The sequence below is a fragment of the Conger conger genome, chromosome 9 (assembly GCF_963514075.1).
Source record: "Conger conger chromosome 9, fConCon1.1, whole genome shotgun sequence".
Taxonomy (NCBI): Eukaryota; Metazoa; Chordata; class Actinopteri; order Anguilliformes; family Congridae; genus Conger; species Conger conger.
The window spans coordinates 1,171,293-1,193,056 of record NC_083768.1 but is presented as its reverse complement, the minus strand read 5'-3'; the positions used below and the strand labels follow the sequence as shown (position 1 = coordinate 1,193,056).

Here is a 21,764-nt window from a genome sequence, read left to right as displayed (position 1 = left end):
CATGAACCTTAATGCTGCATGACATGCTGTATAACACTGCCCAATATGCTTAAGCAGGATTTACCTGCACACGTGTAATTAACATCTCCATAATCAATCACTGACAAAAATGTTGCCATAACAAGTTGTTTTCTGGGATGAAATGAAAAACATTTGGTTCTATAAAAGAAATTGATTTTCAGTTTTTCTACATGACTTGTGAAAGAAAGTTGACAGTCCAAATGAAATCCTATGTACTTGTAAATATTTACCTGCTCTATTAATTTACTTTGTCGGGTTAACTCAGTCTTATCTGCATTCAAAACCAGTTTCAAATTGCGCAAGTGGTCCTGAATGCTATTAAAAGCAGTCTTCCAAGCTGTAAAAGTATATAATACTGTGTCATCTGCATAAAAAATGAAGATGGTATTTGTCACTTTTTGACCCAGTTCATTTACATGAATAGTAAACAGGATAGGGCCGAGAATCTAACCCTGGGGCACCCCATTACGTATGACCATAACATTTAATGTATAATTATCCATTTGGACACATTGACTCCTGTCAAAAAGATCATTTTCATGCCAGCTATATTGATCCGTCTATCTTTCAATATAGCATGATGCACCATATCAAAGGCCTTGGATAAGTCTAAGAACAAGGCTGTGCAATGCTGTTTCTTATCCAAGCTTGAGTTATGTCATTTAAAACCTGTTGTACCGTGTTTTTTAACAATAACAATAAAAGAAAAATAGAATAATAAAGCGTGGAAAGAGTGACTTGTGTACACATATGAACACACAGACCAACGGACAGACAGACAGGAGGATGAACATTGTGTACACATATGGACACACAGACAGACAGGAGGATGAACATTGTGTACACATATGGACACACAGACCAACGGGCAGACAGACAGGAGGATGAACATTGTGTACACATATGGACAGACAGACAGGAGGATGAACATTGTGTACACATATGAACACGCAGACAGACAGGAGGATGAACATTGTGTACACATATGAACACGCAGACAGACAGGAGGATGGACATTGTGTACACATATGAACACGCAGACAGACAGGAGGATGGACATTGTGTACACATATGAACACGCAGATAGACAGGAGGATGAACATTGTGTACACATATGAACACACAGACAGACAGGAGGATGAACATTGTGTACACATATGAACACGCAGACAGACAGGAGGATGAACATTGTGTACACATATGGACACACAGACAGACAGGAGGATGAACATTGTGTACACATATGGACACACAGACAGACAGGAGGATGAACATTGTGTACACATATGGACACACAGACAGACAGGAGGATGAACATTGTGTACACATATGGACACACAGACAGACAGGAGGATGAACATTGTGTACACATATGAACACGCAGACAGACAGGAGGATGAACATTGTGTACACATATGAACACGCAGACAGACAGGAGGATGAACATTGTGTACACATATGGACACACAGACAGACAGGAGGATGGACATTGTGTACACATATGGACACACAGACAGACAGGAGGATGAACATTGTGTACACATATGAACACGCAGACAGACAGGAGGATGAACATTGTGTACACATATGGACACACAGACAGACAGGAGGATGAACATTGTGTACACATATGAACACGCAGACAGACAGGAGGATGAACATTGTGTACACATATGGACACACAGACAGACAGGAGGATGAACATTGTGTACACATATGGACACACAGACAGACAGGAGGATGGACATTGTGTACACATATGAACACACAGACAGACAGGAGGATGAACATTGTGTACACATATGAACACACAGACAGACAGGATGATGGACATTGTGTACACATATGGACACACAGACAGACAGGAGGATGAACATTGTGTACACATATGGACACACAGACAGACAGGAGGATGGACATTGTGTACACATATGGACACACAGACAGACAGGAGGATGGACATTGTGTACACATATGAACACGCAGACAGACAGGAGGATGAACATTGTGTACACATATGAACACGCAGACAGACAGGAGGATGAACATTGTGTACACATATGAACACGCAGACAGACAGGAGGATGAACATTGTGTACACATATGGACACACAGACAGACAGGAGGATGGACATTGTGTACACATATGAACACGCAGACAGACAGGAGGATGGACATTGTGTACACACATTGTGGTGCCTCGGGGGGGATCCTGAGGTGCAGTGGGTGGGCGCAGCTGGAAACCAGACACAGGAGATAGCAGATATCAGAAAAAATGATTATTTTTATTTTTTCTGTGTTTTTATTTTCGGGTTATTGGTGATAGCGCCCCCCCTCAGGGCAAGGGTAGGGGAAAACTGGAGAAATAAAAGGGGCCGTTCAGGCAAAATAAACTCAGGTTCTTCCCAGACTGGAGTATGCTCCAGGGCCTCCTCCCTCCTTCCCTCTTCAGCTGCGTCAGGGCTGGGGGGAAACACAAAGATATGGGGTAAGTAGGATGGGATTTTATTAGGCTCATGTGTCCGGTGTCCGTTTCCAGGTCTTTGGGGTTGCTGTTTGTAAAGGTGGGGTCTCCTTCAGGGTCAGTACAGCAGGGCGTAGACGGTCCTTCCTCTTTCTGCCTTTCACACTCTCACACGCTCAGGAATGGCACCGACTGAACCTGTTTGCAGCCTCGACCGCGCCTTAAATACCATTCCCTGCTCATTAGGAAACAGGCTGCAGCTGAGTCATTACTTTTCCACTCTGCTCACTCACGTGCACTGTCCGGCGTCCTGGACTGCAGGTAGAGGGATCTCTCTCCAAAGTGCTGATCTCCCCATCACCTCTAGGAAGTTTGGTCACTTTTGCTTTGTTGTTTGTGTGTTTATTTGTTTGTTTAAAAAAAAAAAATTCAAATAGGCCCTGGTCCTTATCTTTGTTGTACAGGTAGCAATTGAAATTGTACTTCCCTCTAGGGTCTTTCAGCGCACTTATCCCTAGTTATGGGTATGCACTTTGTTGTACGTCGCTCTGGATAAGAGCGTCTGCCAAATGCCATTAATGTAAATGTGTTGGTGGTCATCGTGAAGGTGTTCCTTCAGATTTGAGTCCAGAAGTCTGAATCGTAGCAGAGTGATAAGTCTTTTTCCCAGGCTTGGATGGGGAGGGATATTGTTAGGTCTGTGGTTGATATTAGTTTGTATAATTTGGAGATAATTTTTTTGGTGTTGATTATTTTATTAATTTCATCCATTAGCGGAGGTGGTTGTAAGTAGTTTTAATTTTATATTTAAAAAAAGATTTTAATTGAAAGTACTGGTCTTGCTAAAAAGTATTGCTCTTTCCCAATGATACATCCGAGAAGAGTCACGACTGGTCTCCTCCTGGCTCCTTGACCACAGCAACAGCCTCTTTACACTGCAGACTAACCCCCCCTCTCTCAGCAGGGCGGGGGGGGGAGGACTACTACTAACGAATGTTGTAGCGGCGGTACACTAGTAAAGAGAGTTTGAGAACCACTGCTTTATGTCACCAGTAACACAATGTAATAATAGGAATGCAACAGACTAAAGTCCATTATTAGGAACCCTTGGCTGTATAGTCTAGGGGACAGACAGGTGGGAAGCGCAACATATTACAGTATACCAATGTGTTGACACTAGTGAAACGGTGTGAACAAATGACAATGACCACAAAATAAAATGATGGGTGTTTATTTGGCTACAAAGTTACCAGACTAAGGAGAAAAGGGAGAGAACAGTGCCAAAGAAAATAAACAATTATAAACATTCCCTTACTTAATCTACCAAAATCTAGACCATAGCCGTAATGACCGGCTACTAGCTAAACTAGCCAAAAACTACAGTGATGGCATGTCCCCAATTTACCTAGTGTGTGTTGACAAAGAAAACCCCTACGTGTAAGTATGTATGCCCATGGGAAGCTCTTACCTATACCCCTTTTCTCCTGCTAACTTTACCCATAACAAAAACTATACAAAGAGCAAACAAAAAGCAGGTCTGAAGAGCAAACAATTTCAGCATGCTCTCTTGCAAAAACAGAAAGGTGAAAATAACTGCGGTGTGGTTGAACAGCAGGGCTCTTGAGGATGGTGGAACACCCTCTGATTGGTTGTGGGCTGATTGGCAAGGTACGACAGCTGGCATGAATCAGGGACCTGGGAGAGTGACAGAGGAGAGGGACAACTGACAAAACAACAGGACACACCCAAACAAACCCTGACCATATCCATCTTTAAATATTTTGCAGTATCACTGTTCTAAGTGAGGTGTACAGTTCTGCAGCATCAAATGCATCTGTAGGAGCATCCCATCCATTCTCCTGCATTAGTAGTACACAGAGCTCGAAAACAGTCTCATCACAAGGGAGCTGACTCTTGGGTGTGCACTCGTCCTTGCACACAACCACCTCCTCAAGGTCCACTGTTTCGAGCTTGTCCTCAGCACCGTACACCTGTGGGACTGTGTACATGATGACTGGACGACCTCCATGCACATCTTGACCTGGCCTGGGTCTGATCTTGTGGGTGTTCCATGTTCGCACCACTTCATCCACTTCTTTCTGCAAGAATATACATTACAGGACAATTACACTTGAGGTGGTGTGTAGCCTAGGTATTGCATTATTGTCACTCACTTATAGATCAGGCCATAGGTTACTTTAACATTGCGCTTGACTTACTATGGGCTAGGACTGGTTAGACTAATACTAAATATTTTAACTTAACACATTTCATTTTCACTGAATAAAATTAAGTGTTCTGTGTGACATTATCTGATCCTATTATTAATAATAGGTCATTTGTACAGTTTTCATCTGGATCGTTCTCTGATGCGCTGATGATGTGGAGACTGCATACAGTGTACAGTGTGTGCGCGTGCTGTTTTGAGCTACAGTCTGATTATGCTGTACTTTGTTTTTTGTGTGTACAGCCTGCACGTGAAATTCACTGACTACCTGCATGGAATTGACTGTGTGCGTAATACGCAGCTGGAAAGCTCCAATCGTTAATTGTATCAGCTATATCAGGAGCGCTGTGTGTCATATTATCAATCATGATGTTCTTTCTCCATAAATGAGCGCGTTCCATAGACTGTAAGTGCGTTCATAATTGTGACCTCTTCTCTCTCTTTTACTCTCGGGTTTTGCAGAGGCAATACAACTCACCCGATGACAATAATTGTTTTGTGATTGCTTGTGATTATGAAAAGACATGGGGCTATAGGGGGTGTTTACATAATAGATTCTAATTACATAAGTTTGATGTACTTCAAACAAATTCTCTTTAACTTTGGATTCATTCAAACCCGATGCAGGTGTCACGAACTTTAAATGTATTATTTACATAGGCCTATATTAACACACGTGTATGCTGAGAGAGAAAGAGAGAGAGAAGGAAAACAAACGTTCAGTGTTTCTTTTACTTTCTATTTTTGTGCAAAATGAATATTCATATTAATAGTGTCATTAATGTAATGATGTCTTACCTGAACGAGGTTGAGGAAACAGAACTGGATTAGGCTTTTATCCAAAAAGTCTCCAGAGAAGTGGCCATTGTCTTGGTGAGCTTTGAACATGTTCATCCAGAACTGAACGCTTTGTTTGCGCAGTATTCCCCACCAGGATTCAATACGTTGATTGCCCGTACTGCGTCCATAAATAAAACTATTCTCTTTGGCGAAGGTGTCGGTGTGGTTTCTCCTCAGAAACACCTGCATGTTAGCGACATGTCCATTTTCAGTGCCATTGTCCGCACGAATCCTCTCTGGACACCCACCCAAGCGCGTAACGCATTTCATATAATAGTCAGCTATAACCTTGGGGTCGTTGTTTGTTGTGTAAGCTTCCATCCAAACAACAAAACGACTGAAACCATCTATGCATCCGTTAATCCCTATAGCATATGGCTTCAATTTGTCATAGGAGTCCATGTGCCAAAGAGCATTAGGCCCTTTAGTGTTGTACTGCCTGCGCCTAAGACGCTGCGCTCTTCTAAGATCCACACCTTGAGGATCAATTAATTTGATGATCTGTCGTATTGTGTCCTGCTGTACCACAAATCCCATTTGAATTGCCCGTCGATGTAACCAGCGATATCCTTATGACCCAGTTTACGGCAATGTCTCTTCAAAGTCCGGATGCTTATGATAATATGGTGATTCTGGGCTAAAATCAAGAGTATTTCCTTATTGCTAAATCCGATTGCAAAGTATAACTTGATGAGGTCATCCATTGCAAGTGGAAGCGGTGGCGGTGTGATCCAAGTTGCAAAGTGAAGGGATGTGGTTAAAAAGCACAATTTTTTTTTTCCTCGTAAATTTGCGAGATTATAAAGTGGCAAATTTGCGACTTTAAACTCAGAGAATTCTGAGTTTAAATTCTGAGTTGAATTCTGAGTTTAAGAGAATTCTGAGTTTAATCTCACAATATTTCCCCCCTCCCCCCACTCCGTATTTTTTTTTTTTTACCGACAATGGCCCTAATACGCCTTCGTACAGCTTGCCAACTATTAATGGATGGGGAAATTATTCAGTACATCATGTTTCAAAATGCATAAAATAAAGGTATATTTTAATGACAATCAAAATGGCAGATATGCAGGTTGCTTAGCTTTGCAGTGGCATAGCTTTGTCAGATAGGCAAATGAGGGATTGTAACAGACATTTAAACCAGGAGTGCCCACATTTTTGCACCCCACTGTAAAAATACTTGGAAATAAAAACTGAAATTCGGATACGAATCTCATGTACAGCTTCTGACCTCAAACCCAATTGTCTTCAGTGTATAATTGGGCTTGCTGTTCCAATCATTTTGGAGGGGACTGCATAAAAACAACAAAACCAATGGTCACCATTTTAAATAAGTTGTTATATTTGTGCAGTTAAATATGTCAAATATGTCAAATATGTCACGGTAGAGAATACTGGCTGTTGACAGTACGGCATGAAGCATTAAAAAATTGTGGGGTTAGGGTCTGTGGATCAAATGTGGATTAATCTTTCAGTCTAGAAACCCCAACCCTCATCTCCATCCTTGAGAACAATTATTTTCTTGCAGTTGTACTTGTACTCCCAAATGTTAACTCAAATTTTCTTGCAGAATATGAATATCATACTTTCTCTGTCACTCTCTCTTGCTCTCTCTCTATCTATTGGACTCTATCTATCTCTCCCACACACACTCAAAAAGAATACCCCTTGCTAGGTCATCACAACTGCTCTCCTTCATAATATTATGCCCACAGGGACAAAAACACAGATTTGTTAACAGCTCTTGGTGAAGTTTTCAAACGCCACTCACACACAAGAACGAGTTGCCAGAATGAAAACAAACCCATTATTCTTGCAGAAATGCAACTACGGTATGCAACTATAAAAAAAAGTTTTTAAACCTCTTAAAAGCTTTCTATGAACAAGCCAGCTAAATTGCTTGTCATCACGCATGCACGCCATGACGTCACTTTCACGCTGACGTCTTTGGTTTTTTTTGAAGGTGCTGCTGCGCCGATGTTATTAATCTTGCAGAATGTGAAGTTGATTCATTTTGTAATGATGCTGACGAAACAATATCTGTATTTTGGGAAGGTATATATTGCCATGTTTTCTGGAATGATACAAAGAAACTTACAGATGGTACAATCGATTGTTTTTTTTTATTTGTGCTACTGTGTTTTCAAAAAATGAGAAGGTAAACATAAACCATAAAATGTTTGTTTTCAACCTTCTCTTAATTTGAGCAAAATCTCATATCCATTCCAGCGAATATGCTAATCAGAAACCACATTTTGTAGTATTTCAGGCCTTATTAAATCACACTTGCTTTACATAATGTGGTGTAAAGCCTAGCTCCAGTTCTAAAGCCATTGAGACTGCGTGTAATGGCAATTTTCTAGCCATCCATTCTATTACATCAATCAACCTGTAATATACTTAGATCCTGTGATATTATATATATCTTTGTTGAGTTCAATAAAAAAGTGTTTTTATTTACAGATATTATTTTCTCAGAATCTTGCAATATGTTTGCAAGGCCCCACAAACTAAAACTGTCTAGTCTCTCTTCCGAATTCAGAATTCAGACTTTATTGCTCAGGAAGCGTAATTGTTCAACACATGAACACGTTTTAGTTTACGGTAACATAATTCCCAAAATTAACGAGACACTCACATATACAATTATGTGCTACAGCACTTAGCCAATTTACAGTAAATAGTTCGTTCGCCAACCCGGACGGAACAATATTCTCAGTGTTGTATAGCGCATTATCAATGTTTCTGCATGTTCACACTTCAGATTACATTCTTTGTGAAATTGCCCTTGTGCAGCATTCAACACACAAACATTAATTTGAAGGGAAGAACAATCAACCACAGGAGTTTGGTCTATATTCTGGTGAACTATATTCGAGTCTCATCCTAAAACATAGACGTTCAACAAGATCTCCTTTTCTTTTTATTATTATTTCATTCATTTTTTAATCACAAACATTTATGTTCTTTAATTTCTTTTTTTCTTTTCTTTTTTTCAGTTTCAAGTAAGTGGCCGCCTTAATTAACTGATTACGTCAGTTTTTACTTCAGGATAATGCTAATCAAGCTAATAGCAAATGCCGTTACATTGTTCGAATATGCACATGTCCATACAGGATACGAATAGTCACTGCATCGGCGTCTGTGATATTAATTGATATAGACCACTTACTTCCGATCTTAGGCTCCCCGTGCTTGAGAAACTGATATCCTTTGGAGTCATTCCGTAGTCAAACCTATATTTCCATCTTTATTAACCCAAAGGAAAGAAACCACAGTAAATCCCGTTCATAATGGTCGATGATAACTGTGGAGAGGCACCAAAGCGTGCTCTATTTAAAGTAGTGCCATAGTAGCGGTGGTCGTGTATGGGTAAATAGTATCGACTGTAGATCGGGTAAAAGATTATCGGATTCTTTAATACCTTTTTGAGGTAACGCGCCAGCGCCCGAAAAAACCGAGGCTGCAATGGCATTACTTACACCTGAGCGCCTTACACCTGAGCTACCGGCATTTGACAGACGCCTGATAAAATAAATGGATATTTGAATTACAATCAAAATGGTAGATATGCAGGTTGCTTCACAGGTGTAAAAAGTATAATACCATACAGAATCTGGGCAACATGCAAATACATACAGACAGAGAATGGCATAGCTTTGTCAGATAGGCAAATGAGGGGGGCTGGTAGATGAAATGAAGGTTTAAGGTTTCAAGGGCGATGTCATTAAAATGACTTCACTCTTGTCTCGCAAAGCCAGTGACACTCTCATGCATGTGTCACCATGGCAGCAGGTGCATACCTCTTCTTGAATCATGTCCTGGGTTAGCATATCAATCCTGCAGAATCGTACATTACTTTTCCTGCATTTCAACCAAAAATGCTGGCTTCCTGTGTATCCTATTGAAGAGAGTGAGCATACAGTAGATTTGTCTGGTAGAGAATGATGTATTCACCTAGTCCAAGAAAATTAATAGATACCAAGTTGGGACCAATTTTATCCTCAGTATATAGCCAAAGACATATGGATAAATATTAATAAATGAAAAATAATATGGTTTTTCTATATTCAGTGGAAACTGAACAGGGGGGAGAAAAGGGGAAGAATCAATATGACCCTCCATATTGTTTCCTTTAACCTGCAGGTAGAGACAGAGCACCAATGTATCTCAGCAGGTCCAGCAAACATAATCTATGTGGTTAATTTAACTGAGCTTGTTTCCTTCATGTTGCCAGAATGTCCAGACATCCCTTCTTAAGCACATGAAAAGCAAAGGGTTTGATTGTCACTTATGAAAGAATATCAGACATAACTACATAATTTAGTCACTGTAGATTTCTCCCTATCTGGAGATGGCAAATCAGCTAATTCAGAAACTTTGTAGACCAGGAACCATAGAACCTTCTGATCCTCAGGTGCATGAGATTAGGCAGAGTCTAAACCCTCAGAGCAGAATATCTGTGGTATTAGGCTGAGTCTAAACCCTCAGAGCAGAAAACCTGTGTGATTAGGCTGAGACTAAACCCTCAGAATACCTGTGTAATTAGGCTGAGTCTAAACCCTCAGAGCAGAATACCTGTGTGAGATTAGGCTGAGTCTAAACCCTCAGAGCAGAATACCTGTGTGAGATTAGGCTGAGTCTAAACCCTCAGAATATCTGTGTGTGATTAGGCTGAGACTAAACCCTCAGAATACCTGTGTAATTAGGCTGAGTCTAAACCCTCAGAGCAGAATACCTGTGTGAGATTAGGCTGAGTCTAAACCCTCAGAATATCTGTGTGTGATTAGGCTGAGTCTAAACCCTCAGAGCAGAATACCTGTATGAGATTAGGCTGAGTCTAAACCCTCAGAATATCTGTGTGTGATTAGGCTGAGTCTAAACCCTCAGAGCAGAATACCCTCTGAGCAGCTGTTCTTATTTTAAACAATCTTCAAATAAAATAAATTTTTTATTAAATAAAAAATAATAATCGGGGCCTCTCTGTGTGGAGTTTGCATGTTCTCCCCTTGTTTGCGTGGGTTTCCTCCGGGTACTCCGGTTTCCTCCCACAGTCCAAAGACATGCAGGTTAGGCTGATTGGAGAGTCGAAATTTCCCATGGGTATGAATGTGTGAGTGAATGGTGTGTGTGCGCCCTGCGATGGACTGGCAACCTGTCCAGGGTGTATTCCTGCCTTTTGCCCAATGTATGCTGGGATAGGCTCCAGCCCCCCTGCGACCCTGTTCAGGATAAGCGGGTTAAGATAATGGATGGATGGATGGAAAAAATAATAATTTAATTCATAAATGCAAGATTAAGTTGAAAAGGCACAAAACCCCCATCCCCAAAACCCAAACCTTACACATTAGGAATTTCATTGATAAGGCACTTCACATACAGAGACATAGCCCTCACAGATATTCACCATGTGTACACCAGTCATACAGGCAAAGTTATATATCCGTTTAAAACTAAAAATGTCCCAAGTTATTGATAGAACTTCATGATTTAATTTACTTGATTAAATTATTCCCTCAAAACAAAGCATATTAAAGATGAGCTGAAGTCAAAATTTACTTTTTCCCCAATTTAGTCAAACAAAGTAACGCGTTAAAGTATTCCAAAAAAATGTATCTAGTTTTACTCATGTAAATGTCATATCTAGTTTTACTTGTGTACGTCATATCTAGTTTAACTTGTGTACATGTCATATCTAGTTTTACTTGTTTATGTCATATCTAGTTTAACTTGTGTATGTCATATCTAGTTTTACTCGTGTACATGTCATATCTAGTTTTACTTGTGTACATCATATCTAGTTTAACTTGTGTACATGTCATATCTAGTTTAACTTGTGTATGTCATATCTAGTTTAACTTGTGTACATCATATCTAGTTTAACTTGTGTACATGTCATATCTAGTTTAACTTGTGTATGTCATATCTAGTTTAACTTGTGTACATGTCATATCTAGTTTAACTTGTGTACGTCATATCTAGTTTAACTTGTGTACATCATATCTAGTTTAACTTGTGTACATGTCATATCTAGTTTAACTTGTGTATGTCATATTGCGGAAGCCAGTGCTGCTAAGGGGGCGACATGGCTCAGGCAGTAAGAGCAGTCGTCTCATTGGCTCAGGCAGTAAGAGCAGTCGTCTCATTGGCTCAGGCAGTAAGAGCAGTCGTCTCATTGGCTCAGGCAGTAAGAGCAGTCGGCTGGCAGCCGGAGGGTTGCCAGTTCGATCCCCCACCCAGGCTGTGTCGAAGTGTCCCTGAGCAAGACACTTAACTCCCAAATGCTCTTGACGAGCTGGTCGGTGCCTTGCATGGCAGCCAATCGCCGTTGGTGTGTGTGTGTGTATGAATGGGTGGATGAGAAGCATCAATTGTACAGCGCTTTGGAAAAAGGCGCTATATAAATGCCAACCATTTACCATGCTCTAACTTCAGCCTTTAAGGCCGTTCGGCAGTCCTGTTCATTTCACAGCCAATGGTTACCCTCATCTCCCTTCAAACAACTTCATTTTATTTTTACAGGCCAGCAGCTTCATGGTGATGGACTCATAGTCTCCAGCATGCCCTCCGGTTGGCTTTGACTGGAGAAATTTCATTGTCTCCCAGTAATGCTGCCAGGTTCTGTCCTTGGATGCTCCAAATCCAAAAACATTCACCTGAGACCAAGAGGAAGCAGATGGGCAGTTGATGTTGAACTGAGTAGATTTTGTGAGGCCCAGGTTACAAACAGCTGTGGAGGCATTCACTATGAGGCTGAGGTTATAGAGGCATTCACTATGAGGCTGAGGTTATAGAGACATTCACTACGAGGCTGAGGTTATGTAGGCATTCAGTACAAGGCTGAGGTTATAGAGGCATTCACTATGAGGCTGAGGTTATGCAGGCATTCAGTACGAGGCTGAGGTTATAGAGGCATTCACTACGAGGCTGAGGTTATGTAGGCATTCACTATGAGGCTGAGGTTACAGGCAGCTGTGGAGGCATTCAGTAGGAGGCTGAGGTTATAGAGGCATTCAGTATGAGGCTGAGGTTATAGAGGCATTCACTATGAGGCTGAGGTTATAGAGGCATTCCCTATGAGGCTGAGGTTATAGAGGCATTCACTATGAGGCTGAGGTTATAGAGGCATTCACTATGAGGCTGAGGTTATAGAGGCATTCCCTATGAGGCTGAGGTTATAGAGGCATTCACTATGAGGCTGAGGTTATAGAGGCATTCACTATGAGGCTGAGGTTATAGAGGCATTCACTATGAGGCTGAGGTTATAGAGGCATTCACTACGAGGCTGAGGTTATGTAGGCATTCAGTACGAGGCTGAGGTTATAGAGGCATTCACTACGAGGCTGAGGTTATGTAGGCATTCACTATGAGGCTGAGGTTATAGAGGCATTCACTATGAGGCTGAGGTTATAGAGGCATTCACTGTGAGGCTGAGGTTATAGAGGCATTCACTATGAGGCTGAGGTTATAGAGGCATTCACTACGAGGCCGTCTATATCCAGACCAAGGCTGGGGATTAGCGAGGTCATTGTTTTTCGGTCCAGTAAGGATTACTTCTGATTTGTCACAGTTAAGTTTGGGATTAAATCCCAAAGGACAGTATTAAATCAGAAGCACCATGGAAACACTACATCTGTGGTCCTAACAAGACATTAAGAAGACTTATAAGTGATTCAGGAATGGTCAATGAAATTTGATGTTGCAAAAATTCTACCAGTGGATCATCAGGCTTAAAGTAAAAAAAGGTATCAGGGCATTTCACCAACACTTGATAGCAGTATACGCCAGCTCAAACGTACACTGCATCTGACACTGCACTTTGCTTTTGCTTTTTTTCTTGGGTAAATTGGATAAAGCCAGTTTGTTAATGATATAGTTTGTTAAAATGTGTAATATGTGCTTACCTCATCACATACGTGGATGGCGAACATCAAGGTTAAGAAGCCGGTGGAGGGATATTTCCCATGGCGTTCAAGCCACACATCATAGACGTACTTTAAGAACGTGGGGTTGTATATTAACACCTGTGTTGAATGAAATCATAAAAGTCACAGAATGAGCACATGAGACATACTACATGTTGTATTTGTATATTCACACACTTGTACGTACACACACACACACACACACACACACACACACAAAAGAATCTTGTGTGAACAAAGTACGACACAAGACTCTTTCACCTTATTCTTGTCTGCATTAATCTTGGCCATCACACGCATACGGGTGCTGTTGAAAACAGAGAGATGTCAATAGCCTGCTGGGTGGCACTTAGTCCAATGACGATCCACAAGATCACAGAGTCCACTAGTACCCCAGGGCAGGACACTTGGAGCATCCATGGCAGCACTGAACCAAGAGCTGATAAAGGAGCCCTTTTTCCCTTTCTTTGTGCATAACTGTCTGTCTAGCTCATTTTGCCCCTCACCCTAACATTAAATGCAAAGCGTAATGATGAAAACTGTTGCTTCTTTTTCATCCGAAAACAAAGTGAGTGAGCACCACAGCAGCTTCTGACGAGGGCTCTTGTTTCTCAAAGCTGCATTCAGCTTCTTAGATCAATGTTCAAACACAAATGCATTCCCAATGTAGCCCATGGCCACCTACCGTTTCACAGTGCCTGTGGTCAGAGCACTAGAGATCCACTCCAGATCCAAAGTCTTGAATGGTATCAGCAGCAGACTTGTGTCCTTTTGCAGGTTTGTGGCACTTTCTGGGTACATGACACGATGGGTGGTTCTGTTCCCTACATCCTTTTCATAGCCCAAAATGGGAGCTTTGTTCATTCTGCAGAGACAATATGTATCGCTTTTAGAGAACTGGCTGCTATGCAAACTAGTCTTGACATTGATTTTAGACAATGCAATCATGATAGCTGCATTTTTGTGGCCCAAGTTTACCATACAACCAAGAAACATCATTATGGTTTCTGTAACGTGATGTGAGAAATATGTTTCAACACTATTGGCACAGAAAATACACTAACTGGTATTCAATTAACATTTCTATTGACTTAATAAATGCAAGCTTTGTAATTCAGGAGTTCAGGGTGGAAGAACACATGGTAGGACAAGCTGCCTCAGCTTTTAATAGTTAATCAGGGTTAATTTTATTTCTAGAAACAAAAAACTGTGACATAATAAAAGCACAAAATTGCAGTGCCAGATTGTTAAAGACGATTAAAGCCGAGAACAGCAGTTTAGATGTTTATCAGCCTCTTATTTGCAAAGCAGGGCAATAAAACTCCAGCCTCCCTCTCACCATGATCATGGTTTACAACCCTCACCTCCCCACGGAGTCAGACAATAAAAGGCAACTTTTATTACATTTCTGGTCAACATATTTCCGGTTTAGTAGAAATACAAGTTTGTTTTGCTAATTGTTCGATACAGACATGTATGGAACCAAATATCCCACCTGGTGATGACGCTATGGCTGTTTTCTGACTCATTTTGAAGTTTATTTCATAATCCGTTCAGCCATTTTCTAGGAAATTATATATTAACCCAGCGCTATTTCTTATTGTTGCAGACATGCATTGCAAGGTCATTTCAGTACCAAACTAATGTAAAACATAGTAAGCTTCTTGTACAGGGCCTCCTACCCTTTCCAACAAGGTATAATGTGTCATATTCAGGTTATGGACAGTTTAGGAATATTGCTGAGTTTGCATAGCTGCAATGAATATACAGACATGAATAATTAAAGGATTTGGACTTGCTATAGATTAACCTGTATTGTACTGGCGAACAGGGCTAGCATGGCTCTGGCTAACCTAATTTTGAAATAAATGTGATGTCCATTTAAAATGTGATGCAGGTTCGTTTGAAAGCATTAGGGTGAGTCATCCTTTTTGGGGGGCGTTTTGGACACTTCGGGCATGCTTTAAAAAAACATACTCACATACAATATTTTCTTTACATTTTTAATAAAAAACCAGTTTTAAAAGAAAAATAAGCTTTTCTGATCATTCAAGTGTCTGGAGAAAAAGATATGTACATATATTTGGAGAGATTAGGGGACACTTGATGACACCTGGGTGCAGTTGTGGAATTTGAATGCCTGTCGATATTGTTACAAAATGTTGTACACCAAGTTAAAACCAAGTTTGTCCACAAATATAAAGTAGGTCTGGGTTGGTCCTTGACTTAGAAATTGAGGTATTCAGTGCTGAACTATAAAACATTAATAATAGTAATGAAAATTTTGTATTTCATGTATCTTTTGTGTACACTGTATGTGCACGCTCTGACTTAAATTTGTTACGACCCAAATTAAAATGTTACAGGCCTCTTCTTTCTAACCTTTGAATTTAAGTGTTAATAGTCAATAGTTTCAGATATTAATTAATTATATTGGACAAAAATAGGTGGAGGGCAAAGTGAAAAGGCGTCAATAATATGATTACAGTGCTGTTCTGTTTTTTGAACTATCCAAAAAACAATGCTGGGGCCTTCACTCCTGAAGAGCCGCAGGGTGTGCTGGCTTTTGTTATTACTTAGCATTCAACTGATCAATTAAACCACTTAATTTGTTTAAAACAGTTCAAATGTGGTTCAAATCTGGAGTATCCCAGTACCAACTGTGGCTGGTAGCTCCACAGGGCAAAATGCATGTTGTGTTTACATTTCCCAGGAATAGGAGGTTTCAATCCATTAGGGCACTGATCTCAAACTTGAGAACAGGCCATTCAGACCAGCAATGCTGACCTTATCCTACCACTAAAGTGTACCTACTGCTTAGTTTGCCTAACAGCTAAATGGTATCTAGCGCCGTATCAAGCCTGGTCTTGAAAACCCCCAGTATTTCTGCCTCCACTACATATCCACTTTTGGATTCTGTTTAAATCTTCCTGGACTAAAAAAGATTTCAAACTGTTAGCTAAACCTTCTAGTTTTGTATCATCTGCAAATTTAACTGACGTACTTTAAATGTCCCTGTCAAGGTCATTTATATGAATGAGGAAGAACAGTGGTCCCAGCACCGATCCTTGTGGGACTCCACTTCCCACAATACCTCAGCCTGACCTGTTTTTAGGTCAGGTCAGGCTGAATCTGTCACCTTATGACGAAGTCATTGGAGTCAATGAGGGCTCCGTAATCAGATCCCTTGAGGTTCCCAGAATTCCCGACTACAGCGCAAGTCCTGCAGCGATTGGGCCCTGAGTCGTTGTAATGTCCCTCCCCAGGGACGACCTGGAATAGTTTCTGCACCACAGCACTGTAGTTGGCATTTTTCTTAGTCTGTAGCCTCTGGGGACACAATAAAGATACACAAGAGTGACTCTCAGCTGCTCGAGAGGCACTCAGCAAGAGCAACGGTAGCTATGGGAGCAGAATAAAGCCTTTCTTAGGTAGATGGCAGGTTATGCTGTATTTACATGGTTTTACTCCGATTACATTCGTCAAGAGACCAAAACCAAAACACACACACCCACACATACACAGTTCAGTCAGAAGACTTCTGAAGAAACGATTACAATGCAAATGCAGTAACAGCATGTAATATAAGCAACAGCAGCATTGAAGCAACAGCATGCCAAAAAGAGCAATGCAGCAGAAAGAGCCAGGCAGAGCTATGGTTTTAGCATGCAGAATGAGCCAGGCAGAGCTATGGCTTTAGCATGCAGAATGAGCCAGGCAGCGCTATGGCTTTAGCGTGCCAAATGAGCCAGGCAGAGCTTTGGCTTTAGCCTGCAGAATGAGGCAGGCAGTGCTATGGCTTTAGCATGCAGAATGAGGCAGGCAGTGCTATTGCTTTAGCATGGTAAATGAGGCAGGCAGAGTTTTGGCTTTAGCGTGCCAAATGAGCCAGGCAGCGCTATGGCTTTAGCATGCAGAAAGAGCCAGGCAGTGCTATGGCTTTAGCATGCAGAATGAGCCAGGCAGCGCTACGGCTTTAGCATGCAGAATGAGCCAGGCAGCGCTATGGCTTTAGCATGCAGAATGAGGCAGCAGCGCTATGGCTTTAGCATGCAGAATGAGCCAGGCAGCGCTATGGCTTTAGCATGCAGAATGAGCCAGGCAGTGCTATGGCTTTAGCATGCAGAATGAGCAAGGCAGTGCTATGGCTTTAGCGTGCAGAATGAGCCAGGCAGTGCTATGGCTTTAGCGTGCAGAATGAGCCAGCAGGTCAGCTTTTGGATGATTTCCAGCATCATAGGTACTTTTTTGTGTGCGTGCTTACCTGCCACCATTTAAAGGTGTCGTCAGACAGCATGGCGTTCTTCTGTGACAAGAGCGGCGATATGGACGTGTTAAAGCGCTTCCTGAACCAGGGGTCTTCATCCTCAACAGAGATGCACTGGCGGCAGGCACACAGTGCCCTGGAAACGGGTTTGTCGGACCACCGAGAGACAAGTTGTGATAAGTATGATGACGTATTGCTGGAGCTAAATAAAACTATGGTAGTAGCACAGAAGCAGAACAGCACAATCAAAAGCTTCCTTCTCGGATTCTTGAGGTCCACCATTTTGTAAATGATATGTGTTTACAGACTGGAAAGTTGCAAAAAGGAGGGAGAGCTTCCTCAATGGAGGGTTTGACTTCAGACGAGGGTTTGAAAGGATTGTATCAGAAACAAAGTGCATGACCTATTCAGGCAGGGAATGTTATCCTTTCAGAACAGTTCTCAGATGCACTCAAAAGCTAGATGCATGCAGTTTACACTTTGGGGGTTTTCTGCATGGTAAACTGCAAGTACGAGAGGTACTGACAGTCGTAGATTAGTAAGTAACTGACGTCTGAATAGGAGGGAAAATGTGACGGTTTGAAGTGCAAGCTTGTGCTTCCTGTTAGAGGGAGGGGTCCTGCTTTCTTCTTTTTGACTGAATGAGGTGGTAAAGAGATGGTGAAGCTGCTCTCTGCTGGAAATCACCCACCTAGAAAGAAAACACAGGAGGACTGATTACACTCAACATATCTATGGTACATATCAGTAATGGGCCTGGAGCATTTCCCAGCAGAGGGGATTGCTCTCCGTAGAATCCATTGGAACACATAAACAACTTAAATATTACCAGATTATTCAAAAAACTAAAATCCAACCTGAGACTGCTACACTTAAGGAAAATCTAATGTTTCTGCTTAAAAATCTGTCAAATGAACATGTACATGTAAGCTATTGTAAGTATTCACTGTTCTGCATGTAAATGAGAGGCTTAGCACAATAGACACATAGACAGCAAGGTTTATTTTGAGGGGACATAGTGCATTGAAGGTGAGTATAACAGTAGTAATTCTCGATAAGTTTGGTTAATGTACTATCAATATTAATTTGTTCTGTATAAATTTATATCAATACATGTAGTCTGGTGCAACCAGGCACACACAAATAAAAAAATTAATGTACTGTATAATACTGTGATCATATCGCGTACAGTTTATGCATATTACAAAACCAAATGTAGATACTTTGTATCTTATATTATTTGGTGTACCCAAATATTACTTTGTCATAAAAGATGCCTTGGGTCCATACAATGCCCATACTACTTCTGATAAACTACCTACAAGGAGATAAAATAATAGGTAGATATTGCACATGATTATAGTTACATATTGCACATGGTTATAGTTAGATATTACACGTGATTATAGGTAGATATTGCACATGATTATAGCTACATATTGATTATAAGTTGATATTACACGTGATTATAGGTAGATATTGATTATAAGTTGATATTACACGTGATTATAGGTAGATATTGCTCATGATTATAGTTACATATTGCACATGATTATAGGTAGATATTACACGTGATTATAGGTAGATATTGATTATAAGTTGATATTACACGTGATTATAGGTAGATACTGCACATGATTATAGCTACATATTGATTATAAGTTGATATTACACATGATTATAGTTACATATTGCACATGATTATAGGTAGATATTACACGTGATTATAGGTAGATATTACACATGATTATAGCTACATATTGATTATAAGTTGATATTACACGTGATTATAGGTAGATACTGCACATGAGCCGCGGTGGCGTAACAGGCTAAGACGCAGCAGACTTGCGGTTGCAGTTTGCTGCAGTTGCACACCGGGGTTCGATTCTCGGTCCTGCCAAAAGCCAAGTTTGACCGGCTCACGTGGGGCAGCAATAATTGGCTCGCTGCTCCAGAGGGAGGGACTTGGCAGGGTTATTAGATCGCCGCACAATAAGCACCTCGGGCGCCTCGGAATCACGGCAACGGGCACGAGACGAGACGGCTTGAAGGCGTGTCGCTCTCATTCGGGCCGCCCAGGGATGGGGTACGGGCGGTACATCTAATACGACTACCTCCAATTGAATCAGACGAGGTACAATTGGCTACCAAATTGGGAGAAAAAGGGAAAAATCTGGAAAAATTTTAATAAAAAATAAAAAAAAGATATTGCACATGATTATAGGTTGGTATTGCAGTGACTATAGGGAGATATTGCACATGATAATGAGTTGATATTGCACGTGATTGCACTCTTTAGGTTCAATCTCCCACACCAGGCAGGTTAGAGGTTCCTCATTTTATGAGAGTTCTACAGTCCCCTCCAAAAATATTTGAATAGCAATTTCTTTGTTTTTGCTATACACTGAAGACAATTGAGTTTGAGGTCAAAAGATGTAGATGAGATGACAGATCTGAATTTCAGCCTTTATTTCCTGGTATTTTTGTCTAGATTTGTTAAACAACTAAGAACATCACCTTTTATATCAGACCACCCATTTGTGTTAGAAATGATAAACCAACATCAAGACCAGAGAGCTGTCTTTGGGAGAAAAGCAAGCCATTTTGAAGCTTAGAAAAGAGGGGAAATCCATTGCACAAGCATTGAGGATAGCTTGTACAACAACTTGGAATGACCTGAAAAAGAAAGAAACCACTGGTGTACTGAGTGTTGGTGCGTTTTGCTTGTTGTTGCGCTTTTATTGAAAACATCAGCTAATCAGAGAAAATAGTGAATTACACCCACCAGTAATGGTGCTTCTGGCAAATCGACCCTGATTGAAAAGATATTAAAATAATGTAAATGAAACATGACATGCCAAAGAAGGCGTATTGCTAGGTGGCGTAGCCACAAACCATATCACAAACCATGTATAAAAATTATATATACAGTTGGATAATTTAGTTTGTAAGTTTTTAATGATATTAATGATGTTAGAGTGACATTTATTTACACACACTCAAATTTCAGCCATGTTATATTATTTTTCATTCATGAACTTAATTACCATACACGTGAAGATAATTTGGGACAGCCTGAAAATAAAAAGATTTAAAGAAGGAAAAAATTATATTCAAAATGTTTTACTTTATTTTGTTGCAGTAATATCTTATACTTGATAATCAGTATCATGCATGACATTTGTATCATCTTAACAAATAAGGCCCAAATGCTACACTGTGTCCCTGTACCCTGTCTCCTGCCAACTTCCTGGGTGACCATCGCCACGCCCACTTCAATGAGTGAGTCACAGAATAAATGTCATGTGACCACGAGCAATTTATATACACGGTATTTGAGGTGAAAATGCTGAATGACAATGATTAGCTAGTCAAGGCGAAAAACTCAAAATACTTAATGCGCCCCAAATTCTGAAAGTGAATTCACCCTAATGTAGTGAATAGTAAACCAAGAAATACACGTAATTTGTGATGAACGAGTAGGCTACATTCAGTCTATCGACTAAAAGCGGTAATAGCATTCTTCTAAACCAGTGTTTTTTGTATAAAAAGGTGTAGGGTGTGTTGTAGATATTTAGAAGAAAAATGACAAATTGAACGCCATATCTGGGTTAAGGGAGCTGCATCTTCACTGGGCATTGTAAGATGGAAATGAGGGTTTTTAAGAACAGGCTGCATAGACCTATGTTTGTTAATGGATTTGCGGCAAGATCCTGCAGTGCATAGCCTTATACGCGATTACGCGGATATATTGCAAAATACGACGTCTGCTGTCCAAATTCACTCTTTATTTAGTAAACTATACAAGGTGCATCTCAAAAAATTTGTATATCGTGGAAAAGTTTCTTTTTTTCTGTCATTTGTTTCAAAAAGTTAAACTTTCTTATATTCTAGATTCATTACACATAAAGTGAAATATTTCAAGCCTTTTTTTATTTTAATCTTGACGATTACGTCTTACAGCTCCAGTATCTGAAAATATTACAATATTACATGAGACCAGTCAAAAAAAAGATTTAT

The 21,764-nt window shown here is 40.6% G+C and overlaps 1 protein-coding gene across 1 annotated transcript; it reads right to left on the bottom strand.

The window, feature by feature from the left end:
• Positions 1-10,811: 10,811 nt before the first annotated feature.
• Positions 10,812-20,925, bottom strand: LOC133136369 (CMP-N-acetylneuraminate-beta-galactosamide-alpha-2,3-sialyltransferase 2-like). Its single transcript, XM_061253822.1, has 7 exons — positions 20,877-20,925; positions 17,742-17,875; positions 16,617-16,807; positions 14,163-14,342; positions 13,739-13,784; positions 13,457-13,576; positions 10,812-12,208 (listed from the first exon to the last, which is right to left on the bottom strand). Exons 1-7 carry the CDS (start codon positions 20,923-20,925, stop codon positions 12,038-12,040), a joined length of 891 nt encoding a protein of 296 aa, XP_061109806.1. The 3' UTR covers positions 10,812-12,037.
• Between the last annotated feature and the right edge of the window lie 839 nt (positions 20,926-21,764).